The following is a 22,213-nucleotide window of genomic DNA, read 5'->3' as shown; positions in this document are numbered from 1 at the left end:
ATGGAACAGAATAGAGAGTCCAGATATAAACCCACAGACCTATGGTCAATTAGACTTCAACAAAGGAGGCAAGAATATACAATGAAGAAAAGACAATCTCTTCAGTTAAGTGGCATTGGGAAAACTGGATGGCAGCATGTATATCAATGAAGTTAGAACACTCCCTTACTCTTTACACAAAAATACTCAAAATGGCCTCAAGATGTAAACATAATACATACAAATATAATACAAGATATGATAAATCTCGTGGAAGAAAACATAGGCAAAACATTCTCTGACGTAAGTCTTAGCAATGTTCTACGGTAGTCTACTCAGGCAATAGAAATAAGATAAAAAAATAAACAAATGGTACCTAATTAAACTTACAAGCTTTTGCGCACAGCAAAGGAAACCATAAGCAAAACAAAACAACCTAAAGAATGGGAGAAAATATTTGCAAATGATGCGACTGACAAAGGCTTAATTTCCAGAATACGTAAACAGCTCATACAACTTAACAAAAAAAAAACCAATCCAAAAATAGGCAGGGGATCTAAACAAGCATTTCTCCAATGAAGACATACAAATGGCCAATAGGCACATGAAAAAATGCTCAATATCATTGATTATCAGAGAAATGCAAATCAAAATTACAATATGGTTATCACCTCACACCAGTCAGAATGGCCATTGTCCAAAAGTCCGTGAATGATAAATGCTGGAGAGTCTGTGGAGAAAAGGGAACTCTCCTACACTACTGATGGGTATGTAGTTTGGTGCAGCCATTGTGGAAAACAGTATGGAGATTCCTTAAAAGACTAAAAATAGACTTACCATATGATCCAGCAATCCCACTTCTGTCATATACCCAGAGGGAACTCTAATGTGAAAAAATGCATGCACCCTAATGTTCATAGCAGCACTATATACAACAGCCAAGACATGGAAGCAACCTAAATGTTCATTGACAGTTGACTGGATAAAGCAGCTGTGGTGTATTTATACAATGGAATACTACTCAGCCATAAAAAATAAAATAATGCCATTTGCAGCAACATGGATGGACCTAGAGATTGTCATTCTAAGTGAAGTAAGCCAGGAAGAGAAAGAAAAATACCATATGGTATCACTCTAAAAAAAAGAAAATAAATCAAAAAAGAAAAAAAAGAAAAAAGAAAAAAGACACTATGAACTCATCTACAAAACAGAAACAGACTGGTAGACAGTAAAAACAATCTTACGGTTACTGAGGAAAGCGGGTGGGAAAGGATAAATTTGGGAGTTTGAGATTTACAAATGTTAGCCACTATATAAAAAATAAGATTTTAAAAAGTTTCTGCTCTACAGCACAGGGAACTATATTCAATATCTTGTAATAACATTTAAGGAAAAAGAATATGAAAACATATGTATGTATATGCATGACTGGGACATTGTGCTGTACACCAGAAATTGACACATTGTAACTAACTGAACTTCAATTAAAAAAAAAAAAAGAAAGAAATTACACTCTGTTATAGAAGATAGTCTAGAAAAGAAGTGTTTCATCTATTTAGTGCTAAGAACTTATTTTTAGTAAATAAAGAAAATGAAAAAAATACTAACTGACTTGACTTCATAGGTAGATTTTGGCTAAAAGGAGTCTGGAGAGATTCTATTCTTGGCTGAAGTCTTCTGATTCTTGTATGACAATTCTCATTGTTTAAGATCTGGAAGAGATTTTGATTCTCAAATGAGTATTTTCTATGAGCGGCAATGAGTTGGTTAGTTGGAAATGTCACTCTCATTCTGAGGGCCTCGATTTTACACCATTTCACATTGTCTCTCCTTCCTGATTGCTTCTTGGTTTCTCCTCCCTTTCTGTATGTCGGAGTGGCTGGAGTCCACTTGTTTTGAATCAGACACTAGAACTCTTTATTTCCTTCTGCTGCTGCATCTTGTTAATGCTGCCTCCTTTTCTTTTCACTGACTCATTTGCCAGACTTGTCTATCTTCCACTTTACTTCCTCACCCATATAATCCCGTATCTCCAGCTAAAAACACGATTTGATTTAGGTTTCTCTTCATCCCTTCAAACTCTAAGGTCTAAACATCAACTCATCTGTCTCTTGTTATTTTAAGTACAAAAAGCCACATAGAGAAGACAATCACATTTGACAAAGGACAGAGGTCTTGACTACAGGAAGAACTTTTACAAATCAGTAAGAAAAAAACAAAACAAAACAGGCAATTCAATAGAAAAGTGAGTGAAAAACATGAATACCTGTTTCAAAGAAGAGGAAGCACAAATGGCCAACATGAAAAGATGCTCAAGCTTCATAGTAAACAAGTAAATGCAAAGTAAAACTACCATGAGATGTAATTTCACACTCAACTAATTGGCATATATGAAAATATGACAGTTTCAAAGATTGGTGAGGATGTGGAACAACAGGCATTTGCATACTTGGTTGGTGGGAGTAAATTCTGGAACAATCACTTTGGAAACAAATTTACTGTTACCTAACTAGATTAAACATATGCATATCCTGTCGTCCGATGAGTCTATTGCTAATTATTTAACACGTGTGCTCTAGGAGACCTGTACAAACTGTTTCAGATATTACTGTTTCGAATAGCAAAACAATGGAAATGACCAAAGTATTCACAAGTAGGATGGATAAATAAATTATAGTGTGTATTAAATCAACAGAGTACTATACATCTGGAAAATAAGTGAACTGTAACTACGTGAATCAACAAGGGTAAATCTGGAACACATAATATTAAGGAAAAAATGCTACTCATGGGAATTCATATGATACCATTTCCTTTCTGATCAATTATGTAGGGATATTTACATATTCACTGTTATAAAAAGTACAGTGAAAAGGAAGGGAACGATTCACTCAACATTCAAGACAGTGATTATATCTCAGAAGAGGAAGATGTACTTAGGAAGGGACCAAAGGAAGCTTCAAAGATATTGTAACCCTCTATTTCTAAGGCTAGGTAGGGAGGCCATTCTTTCCCCTTTAAAATTAATAGATCCGTTACATATACTTCTATGTTTAATGTATTTTGTGGTTAATACATAAAGAATCTAATGCTCAGTAACTATACTTAGGGTTTTAAAAATATTCAGTTAAAGGTTCCTCGATGCCAAGTGAGTTTTGTAGGTTCTCCCTCTCAGTCTTGAAATAAAAGCATTCCACAGTGGAATACAAAGTTAAGGTTAGACATGTTATTAGAATTAATTAATATGGGTATTTGTTTGAAGGCATGTTGAACACAATTTTCTTAATAGTAATAAAAATAATAAAGCTAGCTTTTTATAACATTTCAGATATTTTATACATCATGATTAAAATACAATCCTGGAAAAGTTCTATTAAACAGAGACATATAAGTTATTAGGATAAATACCTAATTATAGGAAGAATGTAGAAAGAGGGAAACTACAGATACTCTGTAGAAACCCAGAACTTTCCAAGGCTATGAACTTGGATCCATGTAGTTGATTTCACCGTTATCCTGATATGGTTGGATAGAGTAATACCCCTCCCATCCATGGTTTTTCTTTCTGTAGTTTCATTCACCCACAGTCAACTGCAGTCTCAAAATATTAAATGGAAAATTCCAGAAATATATTATTCCTAAGTTTTAAATTGCAGGCCTCTCTGAGTAGCATGACGAAATCTTGTGACGTCCTGCTCCATCCCACCCAGACCGTAAATCATCTCTTTGTTCAGTGTATCCCACCTGTTCGTCACTTAGTAGCCCACCTTGGTTACCAGACCAGTTGTTGTGACATTGCAGTACTTGTGTTCAAGTGACCTTTATTTTACATAACACTAGCTCCAAAGGGCAGGAATAGTGATGCTTGCAATTAAAAATACGCCAAAGAGAAGCTGTAAAGTACTTCTTTTAAGTGAAAAGGTGAACATTCTCAACTTAATAAGGAAAAAGAAAATGTATGCTGAGATTGCTGAAATCTACGCTAAGAATGAATAGTCTGTGAAGCTGGGAAGAAGGAAAAAGAAATTAGTGATGGTTTTGCTGTCACACCTCAAAATGCAAAAATTACAGCCACAGTGCATGATAAATAGTTAAGATGGAAAAGGCATTAAATTTGTAGAAGTATTTTGAGAGAGAGAATTTTGAGAGAGTAATATTAAGAGAAATTCACATAACTTTTACTAGAGAATATTGTTGTAATTGTTCTATTTTATTATTAGTTATTGTTACTCTCTTTGCCCAATTTGTAAATTAAACTTTATCACAGGTGTGTATACATGTAAAAAAAAAAAAATAGAGCACGTTCTGTACTATCTGAGGTTTCATGCATCCACTAGGGGTCTTAGAACCTATACCCTATAATAAGGGAGGACCACTGTGCTACTAAAAACATTAGGGGAAGAGGGAGAGAAACCCACAGACTTCCAACTCTGTGATCTTCTTCCAGCTGCTGCATAGACCATTGTATGTGAGAAAGGGCTGGGCACTGAGAAGAATGGAAGGAAAGACTGATGTGTTCTTTTAGACTTTCATTCTCCAAACAAGTCTGAAGTTTTCTTTTTGAGTTCTTTTCTAACCTCACCCCCACTTCTTGCCATCTGGCATATAGAGTATGTATTTCCACATTTTCCCTTTACAAAGTTATGGATTCTCTACAAAGTTAGAGACTACAGAGAAACTAGGGGATGTTCAAGGAATTGGGGAGTTTATGATGCAATACACAATTTGATGAACGTCCATCAAAGGCACTCAGTTTTAAAGCCAAATACAGAAAACACACAAATCATGTGACAGTGGGATGGGGATAGAGATTGTTCTGTACAGTTGCTGTTGTTGGAGGCAGAATCCCCTCCTTAAAGCTTGCATTGTGCAAGTTTTTTTAAAAAAGAAAAAGAATAAACACAAACCCTGAAATAATCCTAGTAAAAACTGACAAACATTTCTCAAGTTAGTCAAATGTCTTATAACATTGGTCTTAAAGTATTTTATTGCATGTGTTTTAAGTCCTCCAGAAATAGAAGTTTTCTTCAACTTCTCCTCTTTCCCAAAATTCTGAAGGAAAGAAGTTTAAAATATGGTATACTAAATTTATTAGATTGTAATCTTTTTGATTTCTCACTTTTTATATCAATTTATGAAGTTTGTTGTTTAGAGAGGCATCCTTAGAGATGTGTCAGGAAATATCAGAAATGTAAAGTAGTTTGCCACACAGGAGGTGGGAAGGTAATGTTACTTTGTCATTATTCACATTTGCTAAGTTACAAATCCTTTTGTTAGAAATAGGCAGAAGAACTGTTTCAGAAAAAATGACTGGAACCAAAGAGTCTCACTGTTTTTCTTTAATTCTGGTGAAACCGAAAAAATTTGAGATCATGAAATTGAGTCAGTTTTAATGGAAAATAAAAATGTTGATCCACATTTAATGGATTCCAATTTAACTGTTGACTGAATTATTCAGTAATACATTGAATATATCATATTTAAATTTTTCCTTGCAATTTTGGAGCAGCTGGGTGGAACTGAAGGAAATTTCTGTTTTCTGAAGGACTCTGATGTTGTGGAATCATTTTACAAAGAGCAGCAGGATCTAGGGAGGATGGATGAGAGGCACAGAGAAGTGGAACTTAGGACTTAAGACCCCACTGCTACTTCTGCCTAGTGCATGTAATACTCTCACCCCAAGCGTACGTGCGCGCGCACACGCAACTACCATCTTTTTTGTTTGTTTTTCGAATGCAGTGTCTACTTCGTAAGACTGCTCATCTAGAATTTAACTTGTTTCTTTTTGAGCTTCCTGTCCACAAAAGATTTCTGAGACTGCATGCTATTAGGTTCTGGATTACTGAACTATTTTCCAATGCTTATTATTCAGTACATTAATGATTTATCTATTTTGTGTCCTTTCTTTTTGTGACAATGTGGTCTCCTCCCAACTGAAAATGAAGATTGCTGTGTCCACTGTATCCTGGCCTGCTTGTTCTGTGAATTCCTGACCCTCTGCAATATTGTCCTGGGACAAGCTTCGTGTGGCATCTGCACCTCCGAGGCCTGCTGCTGCTGCTGCGGAGATGAAATGGGAGATGACTGTAACTGCCCCTGTGACATGGACTGCGGCATCATGGATGCCTGCTGCGAATCGTCGGACTGTTTGGAAATCTGTATGGAATGCTGTGGAATTTGTTTTCCTTCATAAATATTTATCTTCCATTTGTGTTAAAACTGGAGAGTGTTTTAAAACTTTTCTTTTAAGGGGGAAGAAAAGCACATGGTAAGTCTCATCTAACAACCCAGGATTTGCACTGTTAACTCATTATTTTTAGTAATCTCTGAATGCCTTTTTTTTTCCTCTAACCAAATCTACATGGTTTAATATGTGAAATTTTAACTACTTTTAAACTTAATAAATTACAATGACTGAGGGACATTTTCACTAAAAAAAAAAGGGGGGGGGGAAGAAAAAGAAAAAAAAAGAAAAAACTGGTTCTTTCCTTTTATACTCATTTCTATGTCTTTTAACCATGCTTAGGAGCCTCTTGCTCCAAATATCTTACATCTCAGTGGGTATTTAACTCAATTTATGTTTGATGATTAACAATGGTTAAAAGTAAGCATTCTTGAAAGTAAACTTTGGGAAACATGCCCACACAGTCGTTGGGACCCAGTGTTGACCTCCCTGCTCTGTCCTCCCCCCGGTCATCAGACACTGAGCGCCTACTGTCTGTAATCTCCTGCTGCACCGCAGAGAGGCCTGTCATCCAGCTCCCATCCAGAGGAGCACGCACAGGTTAGCAGACGAGAGGCCTGTAAAGAGTGAGCCAGTCCACAAGGCATACTGAAGTGAGGCTGATGAGACAGAGGACCTCAAAAGGCTACAGGAATACACCGAAAAGAACAGCTCCTGTCTACTGGAATATTCAGAAAGCTTCAAGGAGAATGTGGCATTTGAGGAGGCCTCTGAGGAGGAGTGATTCATCTGCTGCTGGGATGAATTAGCTTTAGGACCAGGTTTTAGGTGGCCAGTCTGAGCTGCGTGTGCCCTTAAGCAGTTACAAGAAAAATGCCTTCCATATGTAGTTTCTTTAGTTGAAGCTGTACACCTTTTTTGAAACTATAAAATTTAAATTAACTAAAAATACGCATTTTTCACATATAATTTAGATGTTATGCTGAAGTTTTGATAAAAATAGAATGCTATATTAAAATAGCTATATTTTATAAAGAATGTGGAATACTTTTAACAAACTGCATTTAAATTCGGAGATGTTTTTATATTAAAATCCCAGCATTGATTTTGATTTGTTCAAAAGCTTTCCTTTTTTTTTTCCTTTATGGAGAGCTTTAAGTCTTTTTTCATGGGTTGTTTGGTTAAGAAACAAATCAGAAAGAAAACAAACATTCTATTTTATAAACACAGTCTTCAGTGGAAACCACTCCTTCCAATGCAGTGGGAGTGAGAATCTTCACATCCACGACTATGACCAAGTTTCAGTATTGTAGTTTTATATTAAATTAAACCAATATGGCAGGTCATAAAGATTCTTAAGTGTAAAGAAATAAATCAGTTGCAAGACTTACTAGAGTTACTAAGACACACAGACATTGTGTGGTGCCGGGGAGAGTAGATTTTCATACTCCATGCTCTCCTACTAAGTTTGAGCTCCCGAGATTGTAGTTTAGCCTGATTTAATGTAATTTCTTCTAGAAATTTTGAGAGTATACTTCTGGATTAATAGTAATTTTCAGTTCTTCCAGTTGAGCACCAAGTTGATAGTAAAAACAAATGCATGTTTTTAGGAAGCCTTTCAACAAACAAACAAAGGCTTTTAAGAACGATTTTAAACCTCAAGCATGGGTATGTCACTGATCATTTCTCCTTTGAGATGAAACCTAGTTTCTGCTTATATCATTACTTAAAGGGCTTAAAAAAGAAAAAAGCTAGCAGACTCTTGAATCCCCTTTTCAGTACTCTACACACACACACACACACACACACACACACACACACACACACACGGTTAAATTGTTGGGTTTAAATAGAATTCTAGTAAACAGCTGTCTTTCTCTTCCTTGTCTAAAGAGTGTCTTTGATATAACAAATGAAACTGAAGAACACCTTTCTACTATTTCAGAGTAGCCAGAATCTGAATATTTACATATACCTAAAGTTAACTTACGCATATATGTTAGGATGTAAGAGTATTAACTTTGTATTGACATATAAAGCCTTCTAATGACCTGGAATCATTAAAACATCCTTTTTGTCCTGCCAACGTATTCAGCCAAATTGTTTCTCTAATATTTAAGTGTATTCTGCTACTAGTTGCCATGAAGATATTAGTACTTTTAAAACAATGTTTCTCTGTAACAGAGAGCATTCACTGATAGCAGAATTTTATTTTCGTATTTATATTCAGTGTACTTTCCCACTATTGTCTACTCTGCAGTCATTCCATAAAGCACCTTGTATGATTTTTAAAAAATAAGTGAAGAAAACAAAAGTAGGCAAATGTGAAAGTAGTTTCAATATATATTTTAGAATTTCTCTGTGTAAAATGTTTTGTTGACTCCTGGCTGTCATGACTAAGTGCTGTAGTTTACAGTTATAGATTTGGTCTCCTTTTAAATGTGGAAACTTAATCTTAAATATTTTTAAACTGGACCTGTATTATCCTGAATATTATTTTGAAATAAAAAAGGACTTCTCTGTTGTCCTTTAGCATATTTTCTGTCTAACTGATACAAGGATATTTAAACAAATTCAACTCTAATTTAAAACCTGAGGTTTCTTTTTTGTTGTTACATCCCCTTCTGAAGATCTCCTAGTGTCCTTGTGTAAAATCACATGACTCATGCCCATAAATGAACTGTGAAAGATTCATATCACTTTATACTGCAAATCACAGTTAACTTATGATTTTTCAAAACAGTTTTCTTTTAAAAATTCACAATAGGTAAAAATCCACGTTTTATACTTTTTTTTTTTTTAGTATTTCCTTTTATCTGTTTGTTTTGGAGTTATCTCCCACAGTCCAAAAACTAAGGCAATATTTATATATGTATGCTGAGGTTAAACACAAAAGATCTATGGAATTGTGTATTAATTAGATTTAATGAATTTCACCCAAAAGTAAATCGTCAGAAGTAATATCAACTAGGATTTTTAGCAGCACAATGTTTAAGTTTATAGTAAATGTTTTAGTATTTAACCCCCATGATGCTGAGAGAGAAACACTGTACTAGGATCAGAACACCAGATGAATTAAATTCTCCACATTTTTTTAAACAAAATGAATTTGTCTAATATAATAAAGTTCACTACTTCTCTGTATGTAGGTTGCTAAAAAGTGATTTTCTTAACTCAGATTTTAAGCCAGATAACCATTTGTTTATTTTAAGCTAAATCACTTTATTTTGGAGAAGGCTTCTTATTTAGGAATATAATAATTTTTTGTGTGTTCTTACAGTATGCTGAGTCTGTCCAGTTTTCTCACCTGAAATAGTGTTTCTCTGGACCAAGTTCAAGGAGTAACCAAGGCAACCTTATGTAATAACATTTGATTCTTTATCCATATAAACTCTATCAGTGCCCTAGATTCTAACGTTATAAACGTCAAAGTCACTGCCTCACAGAAATAAGACTCGAGTCCAGAGTCTCAGTGGCTTGCCTTCTTGAATTCCAGTTTTAATTCTTAGATTTACCCAACCACCTAATGCATAAGTTTATTAATAAGATTATTTTTCAAATTATTCAAGACCTTTATGCCCTTTCCAATTACTTGTGATTTATAAGCCTGTAGGTTTATTTCATCTAATCAGACAGGCAAGGTAAAATTTCATCAAGTACTACAAAATATCCATTTTTCTCTTCTCTTAATACTAATGTAGGAAAGCAAACCATTTTTGCTTTCGACAGCAGTTAATATCTGGATAGGGTTTATTCCACACTTACTAGCTGTAGTTTAAAATCGAGGATTGGGTACTACTGCCCTTCATCTCCATGCCCCACTATAACCAATAAATTTATACTGACTTATCTCTAAGCCTCTCCAGGGAGTCACAGAATCCTCAGGAAGTTTCCACCTGGGGGGAGTTTGGTGCTTCCCATGAGAAAACTGCTAGTTCCAATAGTGAGCCTACTAGTATCTGCTTGCTCACTTAAGATTACTTTTAGAGATTTTGGTTAAAATGGAAGGGGTTGTGGAAAGGAGGGAACATTAGCCCTAACGTGGAGGATGGTTTATGCAAAAACTCTCTATGGTGACTAAATCCACTATGCATTGTCACAGTGCAAAATTCCCAGTGAGCAATGGCTGCACCCTCAGCTTTAAAGGACTAAATCAAAACAGCATCCAAATGATCAAATCTGAATGAAGTCAACAGGCGATCTGGAGTTGAAAAGGATTATAAGCAAAGCCACAGCCAAGCGCCGCTCCCCCACCCCCACCCCCACAAAGCGAGTAGAAATCTGCCCCACCTTATTCTTCATCACACTGGGACAACACTGGGGCAGGGACCGTTGCTGCTAAGTCACCAAATGTCAACATGAGTAATTTCCTGCCTTCCAACTGAACCGGGGCTACTAGTTCTAGCTCTACTGTTTGCTTGTCCATTATTCATGCCCTCTCACCCCAATACTCACTAAAAGAGAATCTTGAATTTATTTGTGAGGTGACCATGAAGAAATCACTTCAGATAACCATCCCTCGACACATGAGCAACATGGGGTCTAGATACCCGTGTTAAAGACAAAATACAGCTCTGCAATTAAGTGCTCGCTTCCAGGCAGGTCTTTGAGCTTCAGTGGAGAATGTAATTATTAGGAAAATAGTGAAAAGCAAATTCAAACCAATTCTAAGTTTAGCTTGAAACACTGAAAAGGTTCTTAAGTTCTGTCTGATGCATAAAGGGGCAGAAGCAAAGGAATGACGTTCCAAAGCCAAGAAAGAGGGTGTACAAAGGCAGCTTGATCCACTTGACATAGTTCATAGCCTTTTGCAAAGGAATCAAAGCCAGTTGAGCAGGGAACCAAAAGATCTCATTATAGGATGAAGCTAAGCCATATTAAAGCTTGTGCACTAGTAACTATGTCTAAAAACAGCCTGCTGTTTTATATTGAACCAATACATTTCTTAACTTGGTAGGTTGCAGTGTAAAGATGTACAGAGCCTGTCGGCTGGATGCTATGCCAATTACAGATGTGGCGGAGTGGGGTCAGACACCTACAAATAGTTAGGATCTCAAGCCATCTTCGAGTGAAACAAAAGAAGTTTTAAAATGTCATCTCAAAACCTAGAAAGCACAGTTCATCATGTGTGTCTGATTCTCAGAGTCTTGAGATCACCTTTATTATTTAATTTAATGTGGACGTCATACGATCCCTCAGTCCGAATGCACAGTTCTTTCAAGGACATGAATAGTACCTGAGAGATAAGGAGAGTATCTTTTAAAAGTAACACCTTCAGATGACAAGGCATCTGTGATCAGCTCTGCAGGAACTGCGTTTTATTGATGCTGTGGGGAAAGAGGAGGGAAATGTCCACGAATACATATTATATTAGATTTTGTTAGATCATCAGAAAGAATAATCGGTCATATTTACACAATTACACTTTTGTAAACTCTTATGCCAGCATAACTATAATACATATTCTGGTAGAAGTCCATTAAACTGCAATCCTGAAGCAATTTGGCTGCTGAGGACATTATTTTTGATCTAATTATTCACAAATTAATGAATAAAATTAAATTCCAATCACCAAAGAAAATGAAGTAATGGTGAGAATCAGAACTACAGATTAGTTAAAGCAAAGATATGCAAGGCACAACAGAATTAAAGCATTTCTTTTATTCAAACTCAGTGCTCAAAAAAGAACAAATCCATCATCTTGAAATTTGACTTGTAGCTTGACATTAAAAATAATATGAGTCGAATTTTCAGTGGGGTAAGCACAAAACTAGTTCAAGTTGTGTCACTCTCAATTACTGTACTCAGGTGGTGTGCCCATTAAAATTCCCACTTGTGGGTTCCGCTCACTATGCAAATGGGGTCATTACCTGGAGAATTTAATTGGTTATGACACTGGGAGTAGGACTTTTCCTTTCAAAATAAACCTACTTACACACATTTTCACTAGACATGTGATTGTTATATATATATATACTTTGGATTGTTTGGCTCTATAAATATTTACTAAAATGAGACTATCTTGGCGTACTTATTTCTTACAAATAATTCAAAGTGGAGCCAAATTACTTGTGCATATGGTTTTATTTGTTTGTATAGAAGGCTAGTTAGAATTATTTTTCTATTATTATCTTGCTTAACAAAATATTATTTTAAAACAATCTTTGTATCTTTCACACCACCCATCTCATGTGGGTACATTTCCCGTGAAGGTTTTCATCACTTAATAGTGGACATTTTCTCTTTCATCAGAGTTCTAAATATTTCCTTTGAGGGGCTTCCTCCACTTTTCTCCTTTTTTGTCACTTAAAAAAAATATATACAGTTGAAGAGTTAACCTGCTGTCTTGGGTGTATAATATTCATAGCATTGCTGAGGAACCACGCCCACAACACCCACAAGGCCCTTACATTCACTAATAGGACGGGGTGAGGATGTCAAGCGGTTTGTCCGAATTAGTTCTAGAGACATTTCCACCAACAGCCATAAGACAACTGAATTTAAAAAGAACAAACTACAAATCGGTATGAAAAGTACAGTTCTCCATACACCTGCTGTTTTCCCTGATGGTGAGGATTTCACCTACAGAGGACCTGAGTTTATAGCGAGCTAACAAGGATATTGATAATGGCCTGAATTTACAATGAACACTGAAATTGCAGCATGGTTTAGTGGGTATAATATTAAATTGGGCATCCAGGAATTTAGTTCCTAGACACTGCCTCAAGTAGCAGTTCCCAGAGAGAACCTGAAGTAGGAACAAAATTGCTCTCAGTATTAATGATACCATCTCAGGGAAGCAACCACAGTTCGTTGCAGGAGAGGGACTGCGCCATCTAAGTTTGTATGACTATATACCAAGTTGCACAACGAGCCCAGGTTTTATCACTAGCTTATCTGGAGCTAAAGAGAATATTTTTTTCCTTTAATGTGAAAAAGAACATTCTAAAATCAGAGAAGAAAATAATTCCAGGGATGATAGAACAAATACTACAAATTGGTAACTGGACCATTGGGCAGGCTTTTTAACATCTGTAACGATGGGAAATTTCCCATAGAATATCAAACATGGATCCAAGTCTCTGACATTCATTTTCCTATGATATTTCTAATTGTGCCCGGAGGATAAGAAGGAGTTGGCGCATCCAATAAATACAATCATTTACATGCATGGAGCTCCCTTTGATGTTAATAGGACCTATGGAAAGGGGAGTTATGCACCACGAAAACGGAGTTCAATGTGAATCGAGTTCTTTCTTTTTAACATGCAGTGGTATTGCCAACACATTTGGATTTTCTTACTGCTTATCTTTGCTTTGTCTGTGATGTTTAAGTTGCAGTTGAGTGAAGTGCTCCATGTGTGGAGGAAAGATAGCCGGAAAGAGAGGATGTGATGATTGGCGAGCACATACTCAGGGACCAGCTTTATAAGAGAGCATCCCAAAGTGATAGGGCCTGACATTTGTAGAGCTGGCTTAACTTTTCAAAAGGAAAACACGTACATTTTCTCATTTGATCTTCACAACCCTATGATTCATCTAGGATATACATTTTATTTCCATGTGACAGATGACAAAACTGGGACAGGTTGCTTCAATTCACTTCCTAAAGCAACACGCTTCCTGATAGAATGTGGGAGACCTGATTCCTAGTCCCAGATCTTTCCATGAAAACGGTGCACTTCTTAGGGAATCTTATCTATGACTTAATAGATTCCATCAGAACTGCTCTGATTGAAGCTGGAGTGAGGGCACTGGGATTTGAACTCTTCCCTGCTTTGTTCCTGTCTCTCTTCTTTACCTTGAGTGGGAGTCCTGGCATGGGCTCCAAGGGAGACTGAAATGCACAGCTACTAATCTGTAGCTACTTATATGTGCTACTTATCTCATTACATATATTGACCCCAAAAGTCAATGAACTGACAATATTTCACCGTCCTGTACCTACTTATCAATGATTTTTTTCTCTAGATGGGCAAGGGGTCAAGAGCTAGAAATTCTTTATAAGGCTGTTTGCTGGTCTTTCTCCAGATCTGTCCTCTGTCTCTGCCAGGCTCCCTTGCCTTTTGGTTTCTAGTTGGCTTTGGTTGATGGCAAGCACTAATGGAGAATCAGAAGATGGGAGGAGAGAGAGGTCAAGGTATTAATTCCCACCCAGTTCCCTGGCCCTCTTCAGGCCAGGCAGTGATTTTTCACAAGTCCATTTGTCCATATAAGGGGATCCTGAGCAGTGACCCCTCCGCACTGCTGCAGTTCCCTGATCATGCCTTTCCCACCATTGCTAGGCCCTGGCACTTCAAAATCCCTTGTTGGTTACCTCTGAACTGACTGTTCCTCTGTAAACAGTCCCTTTTATTAAATGCTCTTCAATTAAGCCCTCTGAGTGAGCCAACTGTTTCCTGCCAGTACCCCAACTAATGAGGCAGTGAGAAAGAGTGAGTCTGGGTGTGTGCAAATGCACGTGTTGTCTGAATCCAATATTGCTATCATGTGTTTCTAAGATTTATCAAAGTAATATAAATTCTAGTGGTCTCTTAGACGTTTACCTCTTCAACATGGACAGTTAGTCAAATCTCATATTGCAAGAACTACTGTAGACACTCCAGAAACTTAACAACTTCAGGTTCAAGGCTCACACATCTCCATGCTCACATGCGACACTGTAACATGCTGGGGGTGGGGAAGGGAAAGAAAGAGGGTATCATCACCGTGAGTGACCCAAAGTTTATAGAGTTTATGAAGCTTTAGGATCCCTAGAGGTTTTCCTTCTTTCCCACAACCTACAAGGACTCAACATCATTATTAACACAAGCAGATACCAACAGAAAGCTGAGCTGGGCAACGAATCCCTCTGGAAATGCGTTATTTGGGGACTCTGTGAATGTAACCAATAGTAATAAAACAACTGAATATGACATCAACACGCCTTCAGAGTCAAATAGTTCTAAGCTAAAGCAGGTCCAGTATCAACCTCAGTCCTCCAGTTTAACATGCAAGTTGGTAAACTGACAATGTTTTCATTCATGTCTCGGTAGTCACCCAGTTAGTCTAGGAACATTTACTGATCACCCGTTTGTGCCAGACCCAGTGCTGGGAGTAGTGATAGCACGATGTTCATTCATGAGTTTCAGTTGAGAAAGAGAGGGAGACAGAGAGTGCACATTAATTTGATAGAATTAAAGAGCTACATAATAGGGGCAGGGCCAATTGCTAAAAGACAGGAGAGGAGGGGGTGGGGTGGCTGAGGCCCCCTAGGAGAGCCAGGAAGGTCTCCTGGAAGAAGTAATATTTGAACTGGGACTTGGAGAGAGCCAATGGTTATGTGTGCCTTCTCAAGCGCAGTGAGGTTGGAGAGGACAGAGCTGGTGATGATGAGAAGCAGCAGTCTGACAGGCAGCACCTTAACTGCTTTGCTGAAGGCTCTGAACTCTGAACTCTGACCTGCAGACACAGTGAAGCCCTCTGAAGAATTTCATCAAGGAAATGGCAAGATCAAAAATGTATTTTGATATAATTTTACTGGGGCAGCAGATAAGTGATGGACTAGAGGGGACTGAGGATGAACGTGGGTAGGGAGTTAAAAGACTGTGGGTCCATTTACACAAAAGATGGTGAGAGCCTGAACTAAGGCCCTGACTGTAGGAACAGAGAGAGGAGGGTGGTGGGGAGGGACTGCATTAGACACATTTCTGAAAGAGAATTCCAAGACTACTCCAGGTGAATAAACATATTAAATGTGTCCAGTGTCTGCATAGAAAACCAACCATATGAATGCTAAATAAAAGTCAAGTCAAGTTCATAGAAGTTTTAAAGTATATACATGTTTCAGGCCACAAATGTCACGTCTTCCTTAAGTGAGACAGATAATGGAGCTGAAGGTGCTTGTAAACAGTTTCACCAATATTAGGAAACCTCATCAGAATTCCATTTAGGGTTTACATGATGGGAATGGTAGTAGACATGGTGTCCAGGTGGGGGAATCAGTGAGAAAAATGCCAGAGTAAAATTCTCCACTTCCCAAGTCTGCTACGGATGTATGTTAGTGGATGTAAGCCAGGGCTTGCAGGGAAGCAGTGACGTGAAAACAGGGACAAGGAGACATGGACAAAGGATCTCTAAAGTGCCTGGGTGTTTGTTGAATTAATATGTGAATGAATATATATGCATATGTGTATCATGAATAACACGTGCAGGATGGAATTTGTATTACTATAACTCATGGATGACAATATGAGCATAAGAACTGAAAGAGAGGAGAAATTTTCACTAGATACACACAATGGTTTGATCATTTTTAACTAAATCGACAGACCACTAACTACTTACTGATTACTGACTGGTTAAATGAATCATTCATTAATTGGCTTAGTGAGTAAGCCCAGTTCCCATCATAAGTCTTAGGTAATGTATGACCCAAATCTCTTTGGTTGGCCTCCAGCAGCTCTAAAATTAGTGAGTAAATCTTCCAGTTATATCCTTGCCAGACTTTGTCTTTTTGCACAACCTGATTCAAATTTTCAACTGGGCCTGTTCCAAATTTTGTGTTAGTCTGGGAGAGTGTTTACTGGCCCCATGAGGTTGCCTAATTTGTCTTAAGTTCTGTGCATCACACATTATGTTTCCTTAGTTCTAATAAAATGACCCAAACCTGCTTTAACTATTTTATTTTTCACAAAAAAGCCTGTGAAAGGATCACGGAATTAAATTCTGTTTTCTTAAAAAATAATTACGTTAAAATGTAAATATTTAAATTCACATTACAAATGCTAATGAAATTTCAAGGAGCTCTTTAAACTGTAGGTGCTTACTAAGGATAATAAGGAAGGAGGGGAGTCACTAGGGAAAAGGAAGTCACTTGGGCTCTTTTTCTGTCCCTAGTGGTAGAGGCTGGCACTTGAATGGAACCACAATGCAGCTGCCCAGTGGAAGTTCACTATGCCTCTGGCAACTAGACCATAAAATACGAGCTGAGGGCTTTTATCTGTTCATGAAAATATTAATTGTTGCAAGTACGGAGGACAAGGCAATGGAAACCCAAACCAAAGATTAAATTGGCTAGATTCTAAAGTGTTGTGTATTTTGGTTCCTTGAGTGTTTTTGTTTTCAGAGATCATGTCAGAATAAAAGGAGTCATGTGCTGAGGTTTTTCATATATTATGAAGTCAAAAGGTTGCCATTCAATGGGATTACATTTTCCTTTAAGCAAAACTTTTTTTTTTTTTTTTTTAGGTCCTTTGACCTGAACTATGATCAACTGTACTGAAGTATATAGGTGATGCAGGTAATTAGTCAGAGGCTATCTCAAAATGTATCTTTTAAAAAAAACATTTCAGTGTATACTGCTGGCATCTTTATTTCCTCTATCCACCTGGGACAAATGACTATTTCCATGGGGAACAAAGTTAATATTTAATAAGAGAGGACATTTTACTTTTATGTTTCCTTAAATTTCAACAAGTGTTCGACTTTGAAAAGTATCAAATGACTGCATGTATTTGTGACACAAAAGTGACACTCCTTCTCTATTCACTGAAACACTGCCCTTATTTGGAAGTTGGCAGATTGTCATCAAAAAAGTTTTTCTAAATGAAAAAAACATGGCGGGATAATACACTGCACAATTCCATTCCGAGTTCGCATTAATAAAGAATGATACTTGTAAGTTTTAGAACCAGAAGTAACACTGTGGCTGTCATATATTACAGTACACAAAATTTGATTCTAACAGAGGAGACATCTGCCAGAAACATTTCAGTTTAGCATGACGAATTTACCTTAGCCCTGTCAAGAATCACATTACGATGCCAAAGTATTGCTTTGAATATATGTTGAGAAACAGAAATAAATTTGTTGAGGTAGGGTTTCAAATCCCCTCAGCATCATGTCATTCCTGGTCCTGGGGGTAGGCACACATGAGCCCAGGTGACTCTGCGGGGGATCTGCCAAGAGGGAACGTCACTCACTTAATCAGGACACTGCTGCGTGGGGGTGAGAGGAGGGGTTGATCAGCATCACAGCACAGATTCCAGCATACTCAGCTCCCACCAAGGTGAAGGGACGTTTCAAACAGAATCCCTCTCTGAGCCACTTGAACACATTCCCACGGGAAGCTGTTTGCTGGGAGCCCTTTTTTCAGCTTGATGGTAAACTTCTCTGAAAGATTCCACTAAACTCTAACTAATAGAGGCCATGTTTTTGCCTCAAAATACCTAATTTGAGCCATTGTTTGTGTAAATCATGGCATTTACACTTTCCTTGTATGTGAGCTACAAGATACAAGGTAGACAGCAGGAGATGCAAACAATTGGCAGCTTATTCCAAGACCACTCGAGAGCTGTGGGTAAGTACAGCCCGGGGGCTCCAGGAGCCCAGGGAGCCCACAGCCCCCTCTACTGCCCGCTACACAAGTGCCAGGCCGAATTTCACTCTGATTTCTTGAAAGGCCTATGAATTCTATCAAGAATTGGCTGCACACTTTGGAAACATTTTACAGGGTAGACACGACCCCACGATAGGCTTCTTACATCCATAGCAACTTTTAAAGTCCAAGATACAGAATAAAGAGGACGGCCTTAATAATACCAAAAGGGCCACATCCACACAGGCAAGATTGTGTGCAGGGTTCAAAGCTTAACTACCAGAAAATTTAGCTGCCACTTTCATGTGAGAAATGTGGCAGATAAAAGCAGTTTCAATATTGCACCATTGCGTTAATGTAGATGTAGCACAGATATATTAAATTTTTCCCTCTCAGCACCATGCTCTAAGAAAGTAGTAAAAGTATTATGTTTGCATGATACTGATTTGACATGTAGTCTGAGAAATATATGAAAAGTTGTATTTTCAAAGGACTTGGCTTATGAAAAGTCATATTTGAGGGAGTGTGGAATCAATTCGCAGGGATAGTTTATGGTCTAGGAACTCTTACCAGGTAACAGGAGAAACTGGTATATATATATATTAAAAAATCTTACAGAAGAAATATTAATAACCTATCTTGAACTTCATCAAGGCAAAATAAAGATCATACAATCTCTAAGTTTCTGTTTGCAACACAGCAAGAATATTCACTTAGTCTAGAAACCATCTATATATCATTTTTCAGTTTGCTTTTTGTATCTTCTGATTGCTTCCAACTCAGCAACAAATACAAATTTCTACCATTCTTGCATAAGCTTAGTATAAAAAGATGAGATTTAAGTATAAAAATATCTCAGAAATAAGCTTTTAATGTAGTATTGATAAAAACATACGTGTGTGTATCTTTGTTTGATATAATCACCTATGTCCTGGAAAAATATCCAGAATAACTGATCTAAAGGTTTGCTAATTCTTCTATAGCAAAATCTGACCTTCATATAGGCATGAGAATCCTACATGCTTCCTCCTCCAAGGGAAAACTCACAGCAGAAGAGCCCAGACAAACAGAAGGCAGGAATAGGAAGAGAACAGATAAATACAACTAGACTGTACTAAGAAAACATTAACAGAGACCATTGGCAGTGTATCCAAAAAAAAAAAAAAAAAGGATTCAGGGAACATCGTATTTCCACACAACAGACCAGCACACCACTGCAGGACAGAAAAAGAACCCTGAACTCATAGGGAAAAGTTCTTTTTATTAGAACTATGAGAAATCTTTTTTCATACAAATTCAGAAAGTTCGGACATCCTAACAGGTCTGGTATCTCTCCAACATATCTTCTATATTAAGAATCAAAAAGTTTCAAATCTATTCTACTTGCCTGCTACAGTCTAGCAAGGGGAATTAACACTATAAATCAAATCTGTTTCCTCTGAACTTACTTGTATGACAAAGCATGTCAAGTCTTGTCTTTGTGAAAATCTCAGAGATGTTTTTGGGAGCCCCATACTGCTGCTCACGGGGGGCTCCATCTCTGGCTTTTAGATCAGGTGAAATCCGAGACTAGAACTGATGCCCGACATTCTTTCTGAGATAGAATCCTGGAGCATCAAGATTCTCAATAGGGAAATTCCAGTTTGTAAAATATTTTCAAAATAGAAGACTATCATTCAAATCACATAACATCATTTTGTACACGTTGCCTTGATGTACAAAGGTTTTAAAGAATAAATTTAAATCTTAGATTGAATGAACCCTGAGAGTGCAACTGTTCATACAAACAATAATAGGACTTAGGAAATTTAGCGCTAATAACTGGTAGGATATTTTTTTAAACCACAGCAATATCCCTGAACATCTGTCTGTATCGTCTACTCCTTTCTGCAGACATTTTCCTTCCTATGACTTCTGGCTTTCCTTTTATAGTCAAGCTCCGTTTTCATTCATCATTCTTCACTTCTTCCTCCAAATTGCCTGTTTATAAATATCCTCTCCCAAGTCCATCATCCTCTTTCCCCGTGCTTCTTTTCAATGTCTAATTCTCTCTCGCCATTCTCAGCACCGTTCAGTTAAGTTTGGCACACGTTTTGAAGTGGCCACTTTCTGCTAAGCACTGGGAAGACAAGCTAAATCAGAGCTGGCTCCTGCATTTCCAGAGCACACAGTAGACCGAGGGAAATAATGATGTGAACAAATTGTGAAAATGCATTGTAAGACGACTTAGGGAACTGTAGAAATTGTAGGGGACTGCAGAAGATCGAGGTTTGGGAGGAATGAGAATGAGAGTGGAAATAACATTTGAGCCAGTTCTTGAAAGATGATTTCAAGTATCTCAGGCAGACAAGAAGAGGGGGGAGGACAGTTCACGCAGAAGGAACAGCATCTACAAATAAATGAAGCTGTGAAGGGCATGCGTGTCCTAAGACCAGAGGGTGTTCAACATGGCCAAAAAGTGACTTATGTGGGAGGAACAGGGTGGAGGATGAGACTGAGAATATAAGCTGTGGCTAAACTGTGCTTTTATGCCATGCTAAGTAATTCAAATCTTATTCTATGTGCCATAATTTAGAGCAGGAAAAATTTTTCAAATTTGTGCTTTAGAGAAGCTGATTAGGCAAACAGAACGGAAGGTCCTGGAAATAAAGAGAGGGAGAAGGGAGAAACGGAGGCCCGATATGCTTGTCTGTTGTTATAGAGAGGTTACCAATTGTCCAGTACTTAAGGTACCCACATCTATGGCAGTGGGGTTAAAGAACGGGGGCTGAGACATTTGGGAGAAAAACTGATGATTGAATATATGGGACTTGGCAATAGGATATAAAAGTGAGGAAAAGGGAAGAGTCAAGGATGAAACAAAAGGTTTTATCTTGAACTCTCTTGTGATCATGTCACTAACCAATATAAAGAACATTTGCTGAATGCACTATTCCCAGGACTGACGGATTGGAGGAGAGAGACAGGCAAAGAGGAAAAGCCAATTTAAAGGTGTTATTGAGCTTGTCACCGTGGGCAGCGGGTCTCAGTTCTGCCAGTACCAGCTGAGGACAGCACAGAATGTTTCCCAGAAATGTGTACCTGAAGGCAAGAGGCTGGGGCCTTAATCTATAAGATCCTACTTCACCGGCTGACGTTGCCCCTGAGAGTATCGCCATCACACGCTTTTAAACTGTGCTTGCTGTGGTCAGCCTAACTCCCATAGGTCTGGACTAGAAACCCGGGTACAGAGAGCTACAACAGGGTTACCTGAGGCCAGATGTGGTCGGCATGAAATAGGTAGACCCCTGCATGGAACTACCAGCCCCATTCATAGCTGGAAAGAGAAGTGTCACTTAGCAAATGTGAGTCAGGGTACCAGACATAGTTGCGATAAAAGATGACCAGAAATAGGTGCTAGTGGAAGCTATTCAACTTAATGAGATCACTAGAGCAAACTCATAGATCGGCACCACCTCTTTTGACATGGTCAGATTTCAGAGTAAACCTGTAGAAAGTATGAGATATGTATTTATTTCTAGATACCCTTTTCTGAAAAAAAGTCCAAACCTTTCAAACTCTCAGAGTGTTTCTTGACCCAGAAAAGTTTAAGAAACACAAATTTAGAGCAGAAATGGAATTACAAGAAAATAAATTTTGGAAAAATAACATTTAAGGGTCAAAGAGGAGAAGATGGGAAACAAGTGTTAGTGC

At 37.7% G+C, this 22,213-nt stretch overlaps 1 protein-coding gene and 1 long non-coding RNA gene across 7 annotated transcripts in view; one reads left to right on the top strand and one right to left on the bottom strand.

Moving 5' to 3' along the window:
* Positions 1-8,687, top strand: part of MDFIC (MyoD family inhibitor domain containing) — a 95,228-nt gene extending 86,541 nt beyond the window's left edge. For 3 of the 6 annotated variants that reach the window (XM_074367180.1, XM_074367182.1, XM_074367181.1), the window contains one exon: positions 5,925-8,687. In XM_074367180.1, the coding sequence (XP_074223281.1) occupies positions 5,925-6,172 (248 nt within the window). In that variant the 3' untranslated portion in view covers positions 6,173-8,687. The remainder of the gene's footprint in view (positions 1-5,924) is intronic. The other 3 variants (XR_012508107.1, XM_074367183.1, XM_074367185.1) reach the window with 3 other exon arrangements.
* The window catches only part of LOC141578142 (uncharacterized), a 153,435-nt gene that overhangs the window by 24,552 nt on the left and 106,670 nt on the right, over positions 1-22,213 (bottom strand). The gene's annotated exons all lie outside the window — the stretch shown is intronic.

Source organism: Camelus bactrianus, chromosome 7 (assembly GCF_048773025.1).
Source record: "Camelus bactrianus isolate YW-2024 breed Bactrian camel chromosome 7, ASM4877302v1, whole genome shotgun sequence".
Taxonomy (NCBI): domain Eukaryota; kingdom Metazoa; phylum Chordata; class Mammalia; order Artiodactyla; family Camelidae; genus Camelus; species Camelus bactrianus.
This window is presented reverse-complemented; position numbering and strand designations above follow the sequence as displayed.